The sequence below is a fragment of the Paramisgurnus dabryanus genome, chromosome 20 (assembly GCF_030506205.2).
Source record: "Paramisgurnus dabryanus chromosome 20, PD_genome_1.1, whole genome shotgun sequence".
Classification (NCBI taxonomy): Eukaryota; Metazoa; Chordata; class Actinopteri; order Cypriniformes; family Cobitidae; genus Paramisgurnus; species Paramisgurnus dabryanus.
In genome coordinates this window covers 22,879,659-22,903,201 of record NC_133356.1, presented here as the reverse complement: position 1 = coordinate 22,903,201, position 23,543 = coordinate 22,879,659, and the positions used below count along the sequence as shown (strand labels likewise).

At 38.6% G+C, this 23,543-nt stretch overlaps 1 protein-coding gene across 3 annotated transcripts; it reads left to right on the top strand.

Moving 5' to 3' along the window:
• Window positions 1-1,159: 1,159 nt before the first annotated feature.
• rab11fip5a (RAB11 family interacting protein 5a (class I)) lies at window positions 1,160-22,866 on the top strand. Of its 3 annotated transcripts, none has more exons than XM_065297110.2 (6): window positions 1,160-3,031; window positions 8,899-8,993; window positions 10,944-11,700; window positions 15,497-18,154; window positions 19,009-19,138; window positions 20,515-22,866. In XM_065297110.2, the coding sequence occupies exons 1-6, from the start codon at window positions 2,655-2,657 to the stop codon at window positions 20,770-20,772; spliced, it is 4,275 nt and encodes a 1,424-aa protein (XP_065153182.1). In that variant the 5' UTR covers window positions 1,160-2,654; the 3' UTR covers window positions 20,773-22,866. The 3 variants fall into 3 exon arrangements, with proteins under 3 accessions (XP_065153182.1, XP_065153181.1, XP_065153180.1); XM_065297109.2 differs by having other exon boundaries at window positions 8,899-9,374; XM_065297108.2 differs by having other exon boundaries at window positions 8,899-9,407.
• Window positions 22,867-23,543: the final 677 nt, after the last annotated feature.

Below are 23,543 nucleotides of genomic sequence, written 5' to 3'. Positions count from 1 at the left end.
ACAATGTAGTATGAAAGTGTTTTTAATTTCTTTGTAAACTTTTGTTTTTTATTATCTTTTGTAATGAAGACTAAATTAATTGGAAGCTTTAATTCATCTGAGTTCATATTCGTTGCTCAAGCTTTGAGCTAGGCTTTATTGACACCTGACACTGTAGTTTCAGATAAAGTCCTGCAGGGGCTCCCACAACAAAAAGTCACATAAAGGGAGGGAGAAAAAAAGGAAGTAAGTTGTGGTTTATTTGTCAGACCACTCCCCACATGTGAGATTAGGGATGCTATTTTAATGTAGACTTCATGTGTCAAAGGGCTTTCAGTGCATGACTGACCTGATTAACATCTCTTCAAAACCCTTGCTTAAATATCTCAGATCATAGGGGACATATGACAGAGAGATGATTGATTGATAAATAGGTACTTTATTAATCCCTCTGGGGAAATTGGTTTGCATGAGCAGCCAAGCATAACAAACTAAACAAAAATGCAAAGAGTACAAAAAAAAGTACAGATATGCAATAAATAGAATTTAAAATATACAGCAATACACACTACAAAAAATATACAGAAAGTACTCTGAATAAAGATTCACGTAATTTACTGACCTCAAAATAAAAAAACTTAATTGTGGTTTTCTTATATTTTTAGCATTTGACTGAACAGAATTTTGTGTAAAATTGTCCAGCCCAATTTGTGAAATTCAAAAATATTTCATAACAAAGAACAGGTGATTTATGAGACTGAATATAAGACATTTTCAGTCTTGTAAGTACATGTTTTATCTTCTGCTGTTATGAATTTTGTAAGGTTTATATGGAATTACGTCCAAATTCATTTTCAGTGTCCTGTTGAGTGGTGCCATCTGATGAAAGATAATAAGCTAAGCAATTATTAAATATATTTCCATTTTCATGTTCAAACCACATTTTCTTTATACAATTAAACTATAAAGTTTTATCTAAATGTTGATGCTAACAAGGTTCATGTCTGTGTCCAACCCAGAGTAACTTCGAGTGTTGTGGGTAAAGAATTACAAGTATGTGCATTACGTAAAAATATTACTTTTCTGAAGTAACGAGTAGTTATGCATTACTTTATAAATGCACATTAATATTTGAGTTACTTTAAAAAAAAAGTAATACAAGTTACTTTTCAGTTTAATTAATTAGATAAAAAATAACAATGTACTAAATTAAGCTGAAAATAATGCACTCTTTGGGTGCGCGCTGAGCAGGAACCGTTGAGTCAGAAACGGAGATGGCAGGTCAGAGCTTAAAATTTTTCTCAGTCATAAAAACACATGCAAGGCCTAAACGATCAAACCCCAGCCAAGTAAGAAAAAGGATGCATAAGTAACTTAAAAGTAATGTAAGTATTACTTTCCATGAAAAGTAACTAAGTAATGCAATTAGTTACTTTTTGGGGGAGTAATTTAATATTGTGATAGCACTTCTCCTTGACAAAACCATTAACCAATTTCATAAGTAGCCTATTTTCAGAGGGTCTGTTAAGCAATAAATTACCATTGAACAGGAAACAACCAATAAATAAGACAGGCCTTCCTGATATTGTCAAATAGGGGATACTTTATTGTTGAATCTGGGACAACTTCCAATCAACCAATCAGATTTGAGGGATAAGTTTACAGTTATGGAAAGTTTACAGCACCTGTATTTCTCTGGTTGGGTCTGATCACATTTGGGGTAGAGATAGTTTTCAAACAATCTAAGTTGGTGGAACATCACTCATTGGCAAAATCAGGTCGAGCTGATTTTTTTTGCAATACAACAACAATACAATGAGAAACATGCAATTAAACAAAAGTATACAATTTTTACACAGTCAACAAGCCAGCGTTGATAATAAATAAATTAACAAAGAAAGAAAAAAACGCTTAGGCTACAAGACTTCGTACTTGTACACCACCGTACATTGAGGGTCTAAACGGTTTAGTCTAGTTATTAAAAAAAATCTGCCCTGTCACAAGTTCATAACATCTCCCTGTTAAAACCTCGCGCATCTGTAGGTGTGTTCGAATAGATGCGGCGCTGCGCATACTGATGACATCCGGGTTCCGCGAGAGTGAATCAAAAGCTGCGCTCCGGAATCGCTCTCGCGGTCCTTTGATGTCACAAGCTGATCTGTCTGCGCAGCCCCGCATTAAGTTAAACACACCTTACATCTGCAATATTATGTAATCATAATATTGTTATTATAATGCAGCATAGCCCCAGTACCTCACCCCTGTTTTTATAATTGAATTATCTTTATTATAATTGAAAGTAATGAGGTTATTAATCTCAGTAATTTGGATCAAGATAGTTGCTGTATGCTGCCTGTAGTCCGGGTACCGGGGGCTAGTCACTTCCTCGTCCTGCGGAGAGGATAAAGCAGTGACGTACTGTTGGTCGCTACACCGCTGCAGAGGGAAACCTGTCCGCCGACCGGGACAAACGTCGAGAGCACATCTAGCAAACACACATCACATACTTAAAAGTGGGCGGCCCGTAATACTCACGCGCGCAGAATGCTATAATGTTTTGCCCTGAGCCACGAGGATAGGCTGGCGGTTCAACGCGGCGCTCTACCGGGGGATCGCGCGGATTTGACCGACTCCTCCCGTTACCGGCATTCTCTCTGTGTGGTGCATCCGCGGCGATGTCATTGGTAAGAGGCGACGAGGAGCAGCGATGGGTGCCAACGCACGTGCAGGTAACCGTGCTGCGGGCCCGAGGGCTCCGCGCGAAGGGCAAACACGGTACCAGCGACGTTTACACCATCATCCAGCTGGGCAAAGAGAAATACTCCACGTGCGTGATGGAGAAGACCACGGACCCCGAATGGGGTGAAGAGTGCTCGTTTGAGCTGCAGCCGGGTATACTGGAGGAGGGAGGGCGAGATGCGTACCCGCCCGGTAGTGGAGACCTGACCCTCACCGTTATGCACCGAGCTCTCATAGGACTGGATGTCTTCCTTGGCCAAGCTGTTATACAACTGGATAAAGCCTTCCAGGAACGGATATGCAAGAAAAATCAGTATGTTTGTCTTTTTCTTTGACTGTTGTGTATGTTTGTCTTTTTCTACTTTGACTGTTGTGTTTGTTTATCATGCATGCATCAGTTTTACGCGGCAGGTTTGTTTATTGTGGCTAAGAAAAGGCATGCTGGAGAAGTCAGATAGTGAGTTATATGAGTGATGATTTATATGTGCTGTTAGTGCTGTCTGATGTCTTGCTCAGAGTGCTGCAATCTGTTCCTCTGCAGTCACGCCCTCTTTAAAGTGAGACTCGTCTGAAGGAGTATAGGGAATTGTTGCTGTATTTTTGTCTGGTCCATGTGAAATTTAATGAAGATGACAGCTTTGCTCTGCCAAGTTAATGCACAAGCAGAAGGATGCCCAGAGTCATGTTTGGTCTTTCTGGTGGATCAGTGCACCTTACCCGTAATGTCCTTTACTGTCTACCTCACAGGATGCTCCATAACAAACCAGAATATTGCAAACAAGATTGAATGTGAAATTCTTGTGTATCATTCACTATCTAAAACAAGTAATCAGGAAAAAATAACTAAAAATTACATTAAATACTGTTTTTCAGAAGTACTACTGTATCTTTGTGTTGTACTTGATAACATGGATTTCTGTGACTTAATATAGCAAAACATCTTCACAAGCCACCTACTAAATCAAACTGTAATCATTTTGCATTCATCCTAAGGCAACAAAAGTAGATTCAACCCTTCACTGTAGCATTTGAAAGAATGAAAAAATGGCAGGTAGTGTCTTAAGGATGTTTTCACATACTTCATTTTGTAAGAGCCAAACCCAATTCAATTAAAGTGAACCAGTAAATAAAATAAAGGAAGTTGACCTCAGTGCTTTTGGTGTTCACAATATAGTGGGCTCAAAAGGGGACCCAAGGATCTCAGACTTTTTCATGTTAACATCACAACTTCATAAGATCTCAGACCCCAGCCTTCTGTGCAGCAGTTGATTTTGACACATGTCAAAATGACTGGGACCTCGTTCACATGTCAGAAAGAAATCGAACCACAAAGAACCCAAAAGCAAACCATACTCCGACCACCTCCGTACATGGTCTGAGTACAGTCCGCTTTTGGGTTCTTTTAGGGCGTTCTGAGATCACTTGGTTTGTTCACATATAGCCTACACCCTGAACTGCTCCAAGAGCATTTGGAGTGCTCAAACAAGCTAGGTGTGAAAACACCCTAAGATTAATCTAAAACTGTGTAAAGTGTCTGTGCATATATGCTATTTTTATTATAGATTATCTGTGGGTTTAGCTCTAACACTATAGAGCAACAGCTGATATTAACAGATAATGATTCACAGGATATGCACACTTCCTTCACTGGACCAGTACATAAGAAGTTTTATATTAAGGCCCTAAATATTGTATTATATTTAGTCTCTTCATAGATAAATTAATGCACAAGCCGGATTTCCCGCTCAGCCCCTCTTGTCAACATTTAAATAGGTCAAGTAAAGATCATGTACAGTGAAAGTTATTCTCTAACTGTACACTATAATGAGAGAGGCTTGCATATTCCTCAGGTTGTGTTAGGGCTGCTCGATTATGGGCATAATCAAGACTATTTTGGTAAAAATCATAATCACGATTATTTAACACAATTGCTCAATGACTTTGAAAACATGCATTTATTTAGCCTTTTCTTAAGTTAGTGTTGCAATAGGGTACACCTGTGAAAGCAGTGCCTTACAAACACATAGCACGCAATTTATATTTTAATTGCACAATTACCCTGATTATCTTGTTTTTGTAATTGTTTGAATTCAAAAACGATTAATTGCGGAGCACTAGTTGTGTGTCTTTCAAATAGAGGACTGTCATCCAACTGAAGAACTTTGGGATCTGACCTGACTGGTACTGTCAAGACCAGTCTAGACCCCTAAATCCCTTGCTCTCTATAATTTCTTGCAGTAAATAGATGCAAGTACATATCTCACAGGCTCTGACTCAAAGATGGAGTGTGTGTGTGCAGATTCACAGCCATGTTTTAATATTAATAAAAAATAAAATATTTACAGTAGTACAGGTAGCTTAATTTAAAAAAAAAGTGAAATAAATAAATTAAATGCATAAACGTTCCTTGGACTGGTAGATAAATTGAGGGTCTAAGCTTTTAAAAGAAATCACATTGGTAAGTCTAGTTTTGTGCTCTTAAACCTAAAGATTAAAAAAATAAAATAAATTTCATGATACAATATTGGACCCACTGGTGGGTCTATGGAGTGGCAGACAGGTTAATTACAATTCTGAGACCCATGCATACCCACAATATGAAAACAACCTAAACCCAGCTCAGAACGTGAGTTTTTGGGGCCTGTATGACTGAGGTTGGGTGCAGATCTCTACTCTTATTTAACACCGTAAAGTTGAGGGTTTGATATTTTACTGAATATGTTGCTCACTTCTTGGTACTTGGTGTTTTCCAGATTGCATGTTGGTATGTCCCCTGGTTTGTGTAGGTGGGGTGTGTACGTTAGATGACAGATGAATCATCTTATACTGTGAGTTGGTGTGTGGGTTGGCAAATTACCATGATATGACAAAGCAATGAGATGCAATGTGCTTCATGATTGAAACATTTGTGTATTTTATCTAAAAACCAAAAGCTCCTGATCTAGTAAACCAAAGTGTTTCCTCCTTACCAGCATTAGTCAATGTCCAGCTGTGAAAGTTCACCATTAAAACTGAATGCTGATTAATAAAGATGCACACTGAGCGGAACTCTGCTGCTCACCTCAGATAAGGAGATGAAATGAATGTAGTGCAGAGTCTGTGTTATTTATATCAAAACTGGAACTAGTGGGTGTTTGGGTTCATTGGTTTTGTGTTTTGTTACCATAAGACACGCTACAAGGAAAACAAAGAGTGGGAGTGTGGCCAAAGACTTGCTGACTAATAGTTTTTTAAGTTGAAGCTCATCAAAGAAGACACAGTTCAAATCTGTGCCTCAGCCACCACAGGTACTTTACCTGCATATAACACCTCAAGCAACTATGACAAAATATTTAGCTACTGCAATTTGACTATAGTGAATGAGAGTATGCAGACAGAAAAAATAACATAAAAACAAAACATAGTTGACAAGAGTTTGTATTTGAGGTGATAAATGAGCAATTTGAGGAATGAAGTGACATTAGATTGATAGAAAGTGTGAATTATCTTTATGTTTGAAGAAAGCGTGTCACAGAGGTCTAAAGATGTCTGACCTGGAAGACGAATGCTTGATTTCCTACAGCGATTGTGATGATGCTGGTGTCTCTGATAATTTATCTTTGAGATCACAAAGTTGATATATTTGTATCTGTAAATATTTCTGTTTGCTAGATGCACTGACTTTGTTTAATCTGCTTTGGAATCGTAATGTGTGGTTCTTTTAGATCCAACATGCCACTCCATTTCCTCCCATAAATCCATGTGACCGCGTGCATGTGCCCGCTTGTTGTATTTTTATAAAGTGCATCATAATGGGACATAGATAAAATTGTGGTATGTTTTTGGAGATTAAAGGTATCGATACCACTTTTTTGGAATACGAGTACTTGCATTTCAGTACTTGCCGATACCGATACCAAGTACTTAATAAAAAAAAACATGCTTTAAATTTACAGGTAAACTGCTTTAATCATATAATTTAACAAAAAAAAAACAAGGGACTAGTTTGGAATAAGAACATTTATTTAAAATTAAAAGCATGTTGTATGCAACATATTACAGAATAAATAATTATACAAAAAATTGTCACAGTGCAACTCAACTATTTTTTTTCAGTTTGTTGTAAACTCTGCCTCTTTGGACAACACAAGAGGCATTGACCCCTTACACGCCACTCAAACATAGACATTTCTCAGACCGTGGTATCGATCCCTGGTATCGGGGGACTTTTAACGAGTACGAGTACTTTAGAAAATGTGGTATCGAGGCAGATACCAGTATCGGTATCGGTGCATCCCTAGTGCCGTAGAATGTAAAACTCTATTTACCTAGACATAGATGAATAAAACGAGCTATCTAGTTCATGGTTATAACATATTGTGTGCCTAATAAGCGATTATTTCCTCCTTATGTAAACCTTGTGCATGCAAAAGACTGAAAACAGGAAAATCTTAGCATAAAACAGACTGTGACATAACAGTCGAAAAGTACACCACTACATTAAATTACACATTAAATGAATTACTATGTTGTTACAATGCTAAAAACAAAGTTGTGACTGGTGAGTTGGCGCTATATGCTAGTTAATGTTATATGCTAACGTAATGTTACGTTTTGCAGGCCCATACTAAAAAAACCTTACCACTCTGAAATGTACATTAACAATCTCCAAACAATTGAATATTCTTCAAAAAAACCGTATCTTCGTCTAGTACAGGCTCAAACATAAGGTCTGTTTACACGCACAAAGAGCTACTGAAGGAGCTGCTCTGACAAGCAGCCAATCAGAGCAGAGCTCAACATTATTATTCATGACCCTTTCGGTAATAATAGACCATTTCATTCTAAGGGCAAATCCTAGGGTTGTAAATGGACATGTAAAACCATCTCTGGATAATATTTGCACTTAATAAAGCCACATACCATCTATGTAGATATCAGAGAACAAGTTAACATATTATTTCAATGCATTCTTTGGCACCTTTAAATGTTTTACTTTCCATGCATGGTGGCACCTAACATAATAGCAGAAATAATGAGTTTCTTCAAACAGGTTTTGCCGAACACTCCTCTAACTGCTATTGGGCATGACCAAACTCTTGCTATTAGTGCAACCAATGTTGCTATTTTGAGGTGATGTCAGATGCTTGAACAAACAGCAATAAGAGCATTATTGATAGTGCTACAGTGTTTACTCTTTTGTGGCTTAAATATATAAAGGTTTAATTACAGTTTTCTCTGCATATTGCAAGGAGATATTAATTACAGTATTAATCGACATATTCTAGAGTTATTTCAGTGTGACACTACAATAACGGCATGCATGCATATACAGTAGGAGTTATGCCAAATACTGGGTTTATTAGTAAATGTGCTAATTTACTATAACTAATGGGTTACATTTATGTGTGGGTGGGTCTGCTCATCTGTTAATTGTTTTTAATGTGTTGTCAAAGGGCTGTTTTAATTGGGTTTCTAATGTAAATATGCCATATGTGTTTGCCATGCTTTGTCTACATTGTGGGATCTGGTCAGTAGTCCTCATGCACGAGAAAATAGAAATGGTAAATGATGTTGTCTGTTTGAAACCAGGAAAATACTGCAAGGCTTCTGTGAAGGTTAGGGGATAGATAATAAATTTAGCTCAATATACTCTCAAAGGCAATGGAAAGTCCCCACCGATAGAGAAAAGTGTGCGTGTGTAGTGTCAAGCAAAGCAATAATGCTGATGGAACAGAGCTGACCTCCTTGTCCCAGCTTTGTCAGCATTAGCATTTGCGTACATGTGTGGTTTATATGACTGTTTACTGGAAAAATTGGGGTATTTGGTGGCCTATCTCCATTCATTTTTTTCAGTGGGCCAATTTGCATTGCCATCTATGTTCAGATATTAAGTTTAGGTGTAGTATTTTTGTTTAAGTATGACAGTACTGTATGTATGAATACCGTATACATGCTGAGGACACAGTTAAAGTAACCATGAAGCATCAGAGCAATAAATCAAGAATTCGTGCTTCAGATTGACTTCCAGAAGTCCTCATCGTAACCACAAATGCTACCTTGTCTGTAAACAAAATAAGCATTTTAATGTGCCATAATGTCTTGGAGCAAACTATGTTTATTCTTACTTAAATCTAGATTGTGTCTTAGTTGAATTTTGGTATATGTTTAATACAGTTTTCCTTTACTCATTGTTCATAGGTGGTACCGGCTGCATTCTAAAACCGGAAAGAAGGAGAAGGAACGCGGCGAGCTTCAGCTGAACGTGCAGTTCACCCGACACAACTTAACGGCCAGTATGTATGACCTGTCCATGAAGGACAAACCTCTGTCTGCTTTTGACAAGCTCAGAGAACGCATACGAGTTAAGAAGCGGTCCAACGAAGAAGATTCTTCTTCGGCCATCGTCGCCGGGGGATACGGATCACTGGTTCGGGTGCGGGGGCGTTTGCCGAGCGATGGGGGCGGTGAGGAAGACTATGAGGATGATGAAGGTGGGGAGGCCCGGAGGAGTAAGATGAGAAGTTTTTTCCTACGTGGGAAGTTGAGGAAGTCCTCAGACACGCGATCCAGCACATCACTGGGCTCCGAGAGCAGCGAGTCTTCATCGCGGGGTGGCAGCCTCAGCCCGACAGCAGGCATCAGTGTTGTTGTTTCAGATCTGTCCAATTCTCCAAGTAATAGCAGTAACCTGACTGCAGACAGTCCAGGTGTGCACACGCTTTTGCTTGCAAACTAGGGTTGTGCTGATAGATAATAGTCGCCAATAGCAGTCTTTCATGATGATAGTTGACGATGGTTATTATTATTATCATCATAATTTTACATTAACATGCATGTTGTATGCGTTTCCTCACATGAGAGGGTTTGTGGGCTTCACTTTGCACGAGAGAGATTGTAACCGTATGTTCACACCAGACGCGGTAGAGGAGGCAAAAACGCGGTATTTGCGCGTAGTTGGACTTGGACACTTGAACATTTTGAGTTTACCCGCTTCATTCGCATGTGAAATTCTAGTCATTTGAGATATTCACATGAAAATTCGCATCATGGGAGGGGCTTCTGCGCTCACTTCCTGTAATCACGTCACTACTAGAGCAAGCTCCTGATTAGTTAACGCGGTGTGATTTTCCGCCAAAGTTCAGATTTTTCAACTCGCGCGCGTCCCGCGGCAACGCTAAATTCACGTCATTCGCGCGAACTAGACGCACTAAAGCCTCATTCGCGCCACAAGACCTCCAGACCCACGTAAACGTGTCTTTACATTGACTTAACATTCTCGGCTAGTGTGAATGAAGCATAAGAGTCTTTGACTCTTGCTTGGACCTGAATGCGCGTGGCATGGACTCCTTCTAGCATCTGAACTTGTAATGAGCATGATTCGGACTCTTCCTCACACATGAGCTTGTAATACGCGTGGCTCTAACATTTCCTTGCACTGGAGAGGTTGTTAGCGTGCAAAGGGTTAAAACCAGCGATAGTGTTGTTCCCACTCCCTTGCACGCAGGATATTTTAGAGCGCCTGGGTTTTAATGACGGCAGTCATGACAGTGTTGCTCTTAGAGTAAATTAGTAAATTTTTTGTCCACCAATCGAGTGACTTGTCATAAATGAGTAAAAAATTAATAAATGAGTAAACTACTGCCCCGCACCCCGATACTATCGTGTATCGTCGATCTCACAGGCTGACGATAGGCCGATCTCAAAATGGGGCATATTGCCCTACACAGTGGCGTGTCCAGACTTCTTGACTTTGGTTATCCATGTGGGGTGCACACTCATTCAAGATTAAATTAAACATAAAGGTATTTCCTTGATGATGATGATAATAATAATGATAATAATAATAATAATAATAATAAATAATAATATTATTCTTTATTGATAACATGATTAAACACATTTATATATTAAAAAACAGTATTGTGCTAAAGGCTTAGGCCACAAGGCCACCATTAGATTTGCTGCTTTTGCAATAGTATAGTCACCATAAATAATTATTAATCAATCTCTTTATTAGCCATACAGCCAGACAACACAAGAAATTTGTATGCTGTATTTAGAAACAGAATAAAATTATAAGCTAAGGTGTGAGATAAATCTTAGAGTGGCACCTGAAGAGACAATGCAATTTTAAGGGATGTGGGTACCATGGACCAACCATCTGGACACGGCGCTGCTTACACACTTTTATCTATTGTTGTAACATTGCTTTTAAGAAATAATAAAATTGCTTTCCTTTACAGATCACACAGTGGCTCCCTCACCGCAGGTTTCTCCTGTCAGACATATGTATACTAATGAGATGTGTGACTTCAGCCTACCAGTGCCTCATCCTATGTCGTCCGAAAAAGACACCCTGATTCTGCTTCCTTCAGTGTGTCTCAACGGGAATCCAGTGGAAACGTCCCCTCTTACTCATCACCCGCCATCCATCATACTACAGCAACCTAAACTAGAGTCAACCAAACCAGAAACTCAGTCAGGTCAACCACAAGCGGTCGAGCTGCCAGCTCAGCCCAAGAAAACCCAACCGACAGAGCCAAAATCCCAAACTAGTACTGAGATCAAGCTTTCCAAAACTGCGTCAAAGCCAAGGCCTGAGCCCCAGCTTTCAGCTCTCGGGCTGATTCCGAAGGGCTCTAACCTTTCCCGTTCCTTGCAAAACCTCTCCCCCCGTGTTGAAGAAAGGCAAAACGGCGGTCCCGCTGATGGACGCCGCTGGTCTTTCGATAAACCCGGAGAGGAGGAGAAAGCCGCCATCGTAGCAGCATTAGAGTCTGCTGGGAGAGTTACAAATGAGTCTGTGATGGAAACAGTAAAACCTGTTGGAGAGAGAGAGACTCAAAGTAAAAAGAGGAAGGGCCTGTTCTCACATGGGAAAGGTGAGTCTCCTGGGAAAGGACCAATCAGAAGCAAAGAGGAAGCAGAACATGCTCAACAACTTGTCGAAGGCAAACACAAAGGATGGTTCAGCTCCAAGGACGCGCACAGTAAACCCAGGTATTAAAAACATGTTTGTGCATTTGATGACATTTATGTGTGTAAATATTGAATAGAAGCAGACCGTATTTGTTTGTGTGTATTTGTGGTTCGATAAGTGTGAGCACTGTGAGATTGTACGGTAGATCTAGTTTCAGCATCTGCATTGCAGTGGGAGGTGCTGCCTGGAAACCTGAACTCATGGGTTATGTCTTCTCTTTCTTAAACTAAATCTCTCTCTCTCTCTCTCTAACTCACTAATGTTCTTCCATAAAACAAGTTTAAGATATGATTTCTCCATTTTAGTCGGCTAGTGTTATTTTTAGCTGTGGGAGACAGATGTGAGGACAGTGTTTGTTTTAACAATGAATGGGAGAAGTCTTTTAATTTAGTCCTGTCAGTGACCTGAACCAGTATCACTGCATTTTTGTCTCTGTTGTAGGTGTGTATGCTGTTCATTGTTGGGTAAACATTTTATGTTTGGTGCGTCACAAAAATCACACTCTCTTGATAGTGGGTTTTTAAGCCTTGGTTAGGGTTTTTGAAAAGCGTCAAAAAGTCTTTGTGCTTCAGCAACAAAAATATGCACACATGCATGCTCACATACAAATGCACATGTATAGACCTGAAAGAGTGTAATCTATGCTTATAAAGTTATCGTTTACCCATGAATTGTTTCTTAATAGACTAAAGCACTATTCAGAAAGGATTCGTTTTCAGAATGGCGTTAAACTTAATATTGCATGTATGGCATGTGATGTATTGTTTTGGACAGATCTCTGTAGTTGGGAGTTGGTACTGGTAGGAGTGTCTAGATGGATGTGAGCATTACAAAAGCCCACACGTGTGAATACATGTATAATGCATGTATATTTATAACATTACAGGGAGATGGCTGTTTTGAGCAGTCTATGTTTAAACGGTTCTTATTGATTTATTTTTCTTTTTACATTGTCAGAAATATAGGTAAAAGATGTCACTTGGACTGTACCCTTAAAAAAGATCCTAAATTGTACACTGTTAAAATGATGTGTTGGATTTACTAAAAATATGTATGCACCCTTTTTGCATCATGCTTCATTAGTAAATGCAACTTGAGGAGATTTTAAGTCAAAATAACAAGAAAAACGTAATAATTATATTTGCAGATATAGTTCGGTTTACTACTACTTGTTTACACCAGTTCACTTTACTTACAATGCTTATGTAGACTGTACTCAAATTCTTTAATGAGTTTAAATTTGTGTTCATATAGGATACCAATGCATATTATAAGAAAGACTATAAAAATAAACTTCATGACTGCTTCTATGGCAGTCTTATAATGGCTTCACCATAGAAATGCACAGCATCGTATAATAGGTGAGTTCATATAAACTTTAAATGCTTATATCTTCTGTATGCGAATGTTGATTCATACCAAAATGCTTTTTTGCATAGTTGTGTTTGACACATGAAAATGTCTCTGGTTACGTTTGTAACTGTTGTTCCCTGAGAAGGGAACGAGACGCTGCGTCTCCCTTGCCATACTTCCTGCATCCCTGTAACGCCGTCTTTGTCAATATTTCAGATAGCGATATACTTCCTTTTTCGTTAAGCCTCATCATTGGTTGAATTTAATATACAAATTCAGACGCACTTACCCCTGGAAGCGTCCCCAAAGTGTCACCGCAGTGACGCAGCACGAGTTCCCTCGAAAGGGAACTGTAACAATGTATCTTAAAAGGTAACACGATGTAACCTTGCTCTCACTTGAAATGGTCCCCACCTTAAGTCCTTGAATTTGAGGCTATTGGGCCTGTAAAGTCCTCGAAAAGTCCTTGAATTTTACATTAACTGGACGATGGACAACATAAGAAGCAGAGTACAGCAGCTAAGATTAAACTGTACTAGCGAGCGTAGTGATAATGTAACATATAGAAGAGAGTTCTATAAGTTAAACCTAGGGATGCACCGATACCACTTTTTTGGAATACGAGTACGAGTACTTGCATTTCAGTACTTGCCGATACCGAGTACTAAATAAAAAAACATGATTTAAATTTACAGGTAACAGCTTTAGTCATATAATTTAACAAAAAAACAAGGGACTAGTTTTCCAGTTTGTTGTAAACTCTGCCTCTTTGGACAACACAAGAGGCATTAACCCCTTACACGCCGCTCAAACATAGACATTTCTCAGACCGTGGTATCGATTCCAGGTATCGGTGGACTTTTAAAGAGTACGAGTACTTTAGAAAATGTGATATCGAGGCAGATACCCGATACCAGTATCGGTATCGGTGCATCCCTAGTTAAGCCAATGTCAACTGACCCCAAGAAGAAAGTGTGCAAGACCATGTTAAATGTGCAGGAAGCACAATGAGAGGCTTAGAAAAATTACAGACGTTGCCATAACGGGCATTTCATTTCTATCTAAAGGGGATACATTTAGAATTACAGAATTTAGGCGAAAACAAAGTAGGTGCTTATTTTAAAATGAAGTAATACAGAATTGTTTGCGATAAAGGATTAGTATTAAAATATTCTATGTTTAACCTAATATCCTCAGGGTAAAACTAGTCCTGTCTGAATAGGGCTTTTATAGCTAATAACCTTTACAGATTGGGCTTTCACCTAACATAAAACCAATTTTCTTTTGAAAATCACCGTTTACAAAGCAATTTAGCTCGCAACTATTGTTAATCTTTGCCTAAACTTTGGCTTCTAGCATGTTTTTCATTAACCTAATGACATCCACTTGAAATGATTTCGTAGAAATTTCATTGAAGTTCACTCACTGGAACATGTCAAATACCCCAACCAATCACATGCTCTCATGTTTTGATAGCTTGGGGCAAAATTTTTATTTGTTTATGTAAGAACTTACCTATGTGGGCCTAGACTTTGGGCTTCTCTCTCTCTCTTTATTTTACCCTTTTATATCCCTTTATGATATGGTTGGGTGATTGTTATGACCTTTTCAAACTCAGCAATTTTGCTTCTCTCCCTCACTGTAGAGCAGCTGTAGTCAGACGCTGTTTCACAAATATTTTTCTTTTGCTTACAACATTGCAAGGTACTGCTGCATGCATTGGATACAACAATAAATTTGTTGTGAAACATTGTCAAATGTCTGCTACAATTCGGTAGCAGAATTGTGGAAAAGTACCTGAGCTTATGAGTTCTGGTTGTATACCTCAAATATTTGCATAGAATGCAAATGAATTTCCAATAAAAAATATTAAGTGAAGGATTTTTCTACCACAACAGCAGTTGTTCTTTGGAGCCAGACATATATCTTTATAATGGCCTCCATTTAGAGGTTTCCTGCTGAAAAGGTGTTTTTTAAGGGATAGTTAACCCAAAAATGAAAATTCTGTCATCTTTTCCTCACCTTCATGTTGTTCTAAACCTGTATGAGTTTCTTTATATTGATGAACACAAAAGAAGCTATTTTGATAAATGATAATAAGCATACAGGTGATGGTACCCAAATTGTTCAATGTAGTAGGATAAACACATACTATAAAGTCAATGGGTACCGCCAACTGTGTTCTTACCATTATTTATCAAATATCTTCTTTTGTGTTCTTTATATATTTTAAATGTATAAATTATCTAACTCTAAATGATCTCTTTAACAGTGCATAGTGTACATGTAGTGCTTGTATTCAATGCTGTGCAACATTAGACGGTCCTGCCTAGGGTGTTTTGTATTTTATGTGGTGAAGGTCACTAGTTATTGCTCTTGGCCATTGGTATTTCTTACATTATTAAGTTTTAATGGAAGCCACAGTCACTAATGGTGTGCACTGTATATACCTTGCTTTCACAGCACGCTGGTGTCTCCTAAATCAGATTACCATTGTCCCATTGCACCCTTTACCTTCAGTGACCCTTCACAGAACATGGATGACAAACACGCTATACCCCCACCCTTTTCTGAAGCCAATCCCCTTTTCCCACCTGTAGAGCAGGATCTGTTCTTCCAGGAGTTTCCTTCTGATATTCCTTTAACTCCTGCTGTCCCCACTCTCTCTAGCTCGGTCCACTTTCAGTCTGAGTCGACTTCATCCTGGTTTGATGGTAATCTTACCCCTGATTTGCTAAGGATTGACATAAATGGACACTCAGGGATATCCAAAGAAAATGTCCCGATTGATTCTTTTATTTCTAACTTGGAGACACAGACGGATGAAGATGACTTTGGAATGTTTGCTGAGGACAGATTGAAGTCTTCAGAGAAGGTCAATGAAACAGAGAATTTTGTTACAACCCCTACTGTCCTTATGAAACCGAATAATCAAGAGCCCTCAGGTGATTTGGATAGTTTAACTATGCTGGATACTAAGGACCTGACCTATTTAGAGAAAACTGCTTCAGCAGGTACTTCAACTGGAGAGATGTCTAAGGAAACTCCTGCTCACACACCTCAAGTTTCAGGAAGTGAAGGTAATTCTAACTCTAACATGCCTGATCTCACCGGTCCCGAGGTGTTTGGCTTCCCAGGATTTGCTCCTGATGTATCTGAAATCTCTTTACCTGAAAATTCCAGTTTGGAGTTTTCCGAACTCAATGCACTCGCACGACCTTATCCTGTGCTGCCACATGTCTCACAGAACGCTCACACGGCCACTGAAGACCATCCTGAGATTCGCCTGACCTCTCCAAATGCTCAATCATCTGTCACACAACCTTCATTAGGAGAAGCAGAATTTTTTTCCACTAAACTAATCACCAGTGAGTTATCAGAAGATGCTGGTGTAACTCCTGAAGTATCAAAAGATGTAGAGTTTCCTAAAGATATGAAATCTGTGGAGGATCCTGTACCATGCTCTACAGACGTCAGCTCTGGTGACACCGAGGAGCAATCCAAAGTGACATCTGATTCCACAAGCAGAGAATTAGACCACCAGCCTATTGATCCTTGTCAGTCTCCAAAGAGCGACATTATTCCAAATAATATAAACCATTCGAATGAAGGGTTTTTGGAATCAAATGCCTCACTTATTGACTTCACTGAGCCTTCAGGAATCCACATTTCATCAGCACTTAGTTCCCCAATGTCAGCAGCTTTGCTAGTACCGATGAAGAATGACGATAATTCAGGTGCAGTTACGAACACAAAGACTCAAAATGAATCAAAAGATGGCCTTTTGGAAATTGAAGAAAAGGAAATCTCTGTTCTGGGGAATCTAAATGATATCCCTTCCTCCCCAGCACTTTCAAAAGCAGTATTTGATAATATAAATGTGGATGAACAGAAAGCCTGTGAATTTCCAAATAGTCCATCCAAGGACGTTTTAACAGACGACGTACTGTCTAACATTGATGGAGGACAGGAAGTGAAACAGTCTAATGGACAGGCAGTCCCCGTAGGACATTTTAATCCCAACATTGGAGTTAAATTGGAGACCAGTGAAGATTTATTTATTCCAGACTCAGGAAGTGTGCTCTTTCACACCATGGACAAAAGTGCAGATTCTGAACAGTACCTCACTTGCGTATCTCAGCGGGATTCAATATCCCCCTCCCTAGAGCTTACTCAGGATGCAATGCCGGAGCGTGATCAATCTGGGGAAGACGCTTCCCAATTTGGACCTTTGCCAAACCATATCGCAGTCCCAGATATCATGCCTAAGAATGACACCTCTATAAATGATTGTGAGCCAAATCAGGTTACAGTCGAACATTTAAAACCTCAGAAAGCCTTGCCGAAAAATGGAGATGTTCTGCTGAATAACTGCGAACCTTCAGTGGACATTCCTCAGAATGCCTCACCAAAAGATATGATGCCAAAAATGGATATCTCACAGGATCTGATAGCAGAACTTGAAGCACAGCTCGCACCCTTAAAAACTGAAACATGTCTGATAGATAACTGTGAAACTTCTCCATTTGAACTAAATACTTTACACAGCGAGCAATCAGCTAGGCGTGAATCCGAGGTAAAATTGCATTTCATAGATTTTACCGATCCGAATGTTTGTGTATCAAATACTGCATCCGAGCAAACATCTAGCATCACTCAGGACCTGGTTATAACAGATTTGAATCTGCAGAACATTTTTGTTCCCCAGCACAACACTTGTCCTGTCACACGCCCCGAATCTGCAGAGACACGCAATGGCCTTGAATCGCACATTAAACCAGCAGAGAGTCTAAATAAAATGCATGTAACACCAGCTGTGACACCTGATTTATTCTCTGTTAACTGGCCTCCTTTATCTCAGCAACATCCATCTGCCTTTGACCCTCAGACACTGGCTTCAACAGATAATCATAGCCCTTACTTTCCATCATCTGTGTTTGACCTTTCACCTGTAGCTTCCTCGACACCGCAAGTAGCGGTGGGCAGTAATGCGTGGCCCGAGCAATTTCCCTTTCCCATAATTCCCCCCACCGCAGAGGAGTTATGGCCAGATCCAGCATTTACTGCTTCAAATAATCATTTTCTCCTGGAGAAAACACAGACGACCAATCTTCAAAGCAGGTGAGGTTTTAAATGCATTTGTTGTGTGTGACATGGGAAGTTGAAATGGTGAAGGGCAGTCTCATGATGGGCAGATCTGGTCTAATCTGTTTTTTAAAGAGCACTGTAAAATCCTTCTTATGTGGCTTTTGAAATCTGTCATTACTGAAATGTCACCGCTTCACCCAACAAATTGATTTGTTGTCTTAAGCATATGGACAGGCAGGGCCAATGTAAACTGATGTGATCGGTGCATATTGCTACAAAACTGAGAGTTTCAGTAACAACAGATTTCCTGTTTTTGCAAGGATTGGGTTGGCCTGTGGTATAGTGTGTTTCAAAATATCCTTAAAATGGTGTTGCATAGTTGGGCAAGGTGTCTTCTGGGACTTTTTATTATATACACAGATCAGTGTGGTTCACTTTCACGGGACTCTCTTTCTTTCCACATCTTCTCTATTGTGTTAATTTGTTTGTGGTGAAGGCAGCATGATTTCTCCATGGACAGTCACACCCTCACGCTCTTGTGGATCGCACAATAGGGAGGTGGGAAGCCTCGCTTCAATTAACGGGTCTTAACCAAGTAAACCAGAAGTGTATGAGGTCCATAGGAAGATTGCATTGATATATTTCAGTTCCTTTGTCTTTGGGGCTTCGTTGTTTCCTGCACATTTGTTGGCTCTGTTGTCCTTTACTGCATCTAATCTAAGGTGGGGTTGTTGACTGACTACTGATGGTAACTTCTTGGGAATGTCTTCTTGTCCAAGGGCTTTTATGGAAAACTGTAAATGGTGTGCTGTGGTGATGGTGTTATGATTCTCATCTGATCTCTCCCATGTTTTCCCTTCTCTAATCTTAGTTTCTATGTCTTTTAGTCCACATCCGGTGAAGCCATTGACACCCCCTGATGACAAAAAATCTGAGGGTCGCTCAGTACTGGACAAGCTTAAATCCACCATCCACTCAGGACGAAGCCATCATTCGGACCAAGAAGCTGACAAGAAGGTAAAAAATGACTATAAGGCCACGTTTTCAACTAAATATAGGAAACATTTTGTGGCTGTTTGTTAACACTAAAGTGGCGTTTTTTGGGATCCTGAAACTTCTGAACACAAACTACTGAAAACCGGTTTTAAAGTAAGTAAAGTAATGGTCATTTCCAGGTATACCAGGGGTTTTCAAACTTTTTGGTCAGCACCTGTGCCTAAATGATTTACTTTAAGTACCCCCTGAGTAAATTTGCATGTTTAACTTCTTACTTTAAATTTCACCCATTTTTAATTTTTTTTATCAATAGTATTTTGCATAGTTATTATTTTATATATATATATATATATATATATATATATATATATATATATATATATATATATATATATATATATATATATATATATATATATATATATATATATATATATGAAAATATATATATATATATATGAAAATATATATATATATATATATATATGAAAAATTTAAAATAAAAATCTAAATTAAACACTTCCTAACAAAATAATGAATTTAAATATTTTTGTCAAAACATGTTTATTGTTATGTTTTCATGTTTTATTTTGCTCCTTAGCTGTATTTTTTAGTTATGAAGGCATATATATATACAATTTTCTTGCTATCCAATAACGGTTCCAGAAACACAGTTTGGGAAACACTGATTTAAACAACCAAAATGGGGAATCTGTGAAAACCGTGACGTCATGCGCATGCATGTTACGCTTTCAGTATACAGGCATACGAGAGTACTGTAACAAAAATGGGACAGGACTGTGTTTGTTCTACTCGATACTGAATTTATTATCGTTTCTCCAGCAAAGTTTACTAAATTTTGTTGCTTTTTAGCTCAGGGTCACTTTTAGTGATAAACCAAGCACATCCAAACAAAACTCCTTGGTGTTTTTGCCATCTTGATTGTTTGCAGTAGTCGCTCTGTAGAAGAATGTGTATGTGCGCATATGTGTAGTGTTTCTTTACAAAGTAACATCTTCAACTACTGGGTTATTATGCATAAAACAACATTTTTGTAATTTTTGTGCACGCAAAATCGTTTTAGGCACAATTGTTGTTGTTGTGTACAATTAGGTACCCTATAAACCAGGGGTGGGGAACCCTGGTCCTGGAGGGCCACTGTCCTGCAGAGTTTAGTTCCAACCCTAATTAAACACATCTGAAAATCTAATTCAAGTCTTCAGGATTACTTGGAAATTAAATTCAGGTGTGTTTGGTTAGGGTTGGGACTAAACTCTGCAGGATAGTGGCCCTCCAGGACCCAGGGTTTCCCACTGCTGCTATAAAGGAAGTCGATTTTAAAGACAATAATTTTGCTAGTAATTATTTTCTTAATGCTTGTTGTTCTTTCTTTCTAGCTGCTAGTGGAGGGAGGTGGGTCATACTATCATCTAAATCACAGCGAGCTGGTCAATTTATTGATCCAGAGAGATACTGAGCTCAAGCGGGAGAGAGAGGAGTTTGAGAGGAGAGGGACGCTGCTGGAGAAGCGCGAGATGGAGCTCAAGAAGATGAAAGTTGTCATCAGAGATCTAGAGGACTACATCGACACACTGCTTGTACGCATAATGGAGCAGACGCCTATGCTGCTGCAAGTCCGCTCCAGGATGAAATGATAAAAGATACGCTCCACGAATCCTGGGCGGACGTCACAACCCTGCACTGCTACAGCAACCATATTAAGTTAGAGTTACAGCTGGTGTTAGTTGATGGTTAGGTTTAGCAGGTATGCGTTGATGGTTAAAGATTGTCACTCTCTTCTGCCGTACTTGTTAGCTGATAAACACTGTGTACCAACAAATTATTTAGACACATCACAGTCCAGCTATGTACCAAAATCACCTGTCGGTCTAAAGGAAAGAAGTCTTCCAAAGTCAGAGCGAATGGTTAGAGATGCACGAAGAAAAACATTGACTTATCTTATGTTTTTCCATCACATTTTGACGTGTTATGCTCAGCTGGTTGATGAAAGAAAGCCAGAGTAAGATCTTTAAAGCGCAGAATCAGCCAGTTTCAAATCTGCTTGTGCCTCCCTAAATGTCTTCCGCACTTTACTTAAGAGCTTAGGAGCAGAAGCTCACACTAACTGACCTTCTAGCTCCAGTTTTGTGGGTCAGTGTCCTTCCTCTCCCATGTCCTTGCTCGAGCCAATGCACGCACATCGCTGCCAGTGCTTTCAGGTGTGATGAATGGGATATATACTGTATTCATTGCATATATGCCCCTTGGACAAATGCCAAACGCTGCCTTATCATACAGTATTTCCTCTATTCTGTTGTCGCTGAAGTCATCACTTTAATTAGATTGCACATCATATTACAATACAAAGGCGATGAAGTGTTTAAAGTATAACTTTGCCAAGACTGTTAAGTATAGAAAAGAACAAATTGCGAGTCTGTAATAGTAAAAGAGAGAATGATAACCAATGCTCTAAGTTAATGTTACAGTATTCCCAATACAGCGTTGGCTCTGGCCAGTCAATGTTTCTGTAATGATATTCTGATGTTGCCACTATCAGTGTTGTCACTGTACAAAGTAGCACTATTATGTGTAGATACTGTATGTGATAGAGGCATATGTCACAGCACTTTTACAGTTGTTCTTTCTCATCCGCTTAGAAAGTACACAGTGGAAAACACATGCACAGAATAATAGTCCTCTAAACACAGTGTTCATGTGCTACTTAATCTCTGATAGCCCTGCTAGGAAACTCAACATTTATCAATGATATATATCTGTGATGAGAAGCACTTAAAATGTGTTCTGCCACCCATGCAACCTTAAGTTTGTCACAGACTACTGAGAGATTCGTACGTTTATGAATGTTCGTTTATTAACGCTTAACTTAAAAGTTTACAAAGAGTATGTTGTTTTAATGCAAATATTTATTGTTTTGTTTGTTTTAAATATATAGTTTGTTTCTGAAGTTCTGTTCATTGTTTGCTTGTTTGCTTTAAATGCAACCTTTGTTGTTATGCTGGTTGTGTACATAACATTTTGTTATTTAGCCCAGGTTTCTATTTCTAAAGGTCAGTAGTAACAAAGCAATAGATGTGAAGGCCAGGCTTTTGCAGAATTTTAGAGATTAATAGTTTTCTAGGTTTAAACTGATGGGGTGTGATACGTTTGTGTTGGTTGCTATGCCAGTTTATACAAAATGCTCATACACACACAGCCTGCAGCCTAGTGAGGAGATATGTTCAAGTGCCCTTGGCTGAATGTTATCATGGAATGTGTCTATAAGAATGAGTGTAGAAGAATATTTGTATGATTTTAATGGTGAAATTGATAATCAAAGCTACATTTTATGTAGTACAAACTCTGGAACTTCCAAATAAAAACTTGTGTTTACTATACTACACTTATTTCTTTTTTAAAGGTCTAAAGTTGTTTATTTTAATGTATTTGAAGAATTTGTTTTAAAGAAAGAGTTGCAAAAGTTTTACTTACAAATTATGGTAAGCAGTGGATTCAATTAAATGAAATTAAATGTCAGTGGATTCCTGTCATATAATCAAAATTAGAACATCTTAAGTAAATCTTGCATATTCGGTAGCACCAAAATTTTTCAAGCTCTTTGAGCTGCTGTTTGATGAGATGTGGAGGGTGTAGTTAACCGAGTGTCCACTGGAGGTTGTGATGTTTCTTTTTCTCTGATGCCTCTTATAATCTGAGATGTTCAATTGACTTTTGGTGTACTCCTAAGCATCTCTGCAAAGAAACTGTGTATAAATAAAATGTTCACTTTGGGATGCATCTCAGGATTTTCTTATTAGACACGGGTGAGAATTGCGAAATAAGCAGAGGAACACAAAATATAAGCATCACATCATCCAATTTTAAATACTTGACTTGCAGTTTGCAATATACTGAGGATATTGCAGATGCAGCTGTCAGCTGCTCCTTGCCTGAATTGGATGACATATTCATTGAACAAATACACTACATGGATTTCTCAATAACATTTGTAACACCGCTATGACAAGTGTAGATTTTTGTGTGCTTACACTTAAGTAATTTTAATATTTTTAAAGGTTCCTAAAATGTTTGCCAGGCTGTTTGGTTCCACAAATAACCTTTAAGTAGCCTACAGAATGATGTACAAAAAGGTTCAAGTGGCTAAAGAAATGTTTAGACTAAAAGGGGTAAGAAAGAAATGGTTTGTTTAAGAACAATCAACCGAATGGTTCTTATGTGCCTTTAATTTTTAGAGGTTACAGAAGCTCTTAAATACAAATGTGTTTATATTTATACAATATATTATCATTTATTAAATTCTTGTTATTATTTTCCCTTTAAATTAATTGTATAATTTATACAGGTTGTGGAGGAGGCATTTTGGAAGGGGAAGTATTATTCCCCATTAACATGGGTCAAAGTAGGCTAA

Bases quoted from the DNA above. Each gene is read 5' to 3' on its own strand.
- rab11fip5a (XM_065297108.2), top strand. From the start codon at position 2,655: ATGTCATTGGTAAGAGGCGACGAGGAGCAGCGATGGGTGCCAACGCAC. The intron at 3,032-8,898 runs GTATGTTTGTCT...CATTGTTCATAG, and splicing joins CGGATATGCAAGAAAAATCA to GTGGTACCGGCTGCATTCTA. The intron at 11,701-15,496 runs GTATTAAAAACA...TTGCTTTCACAG, and splicing joins GACGCGCACAGTAAACCCAG to CACGCTGGTGTCTCCTAAAT.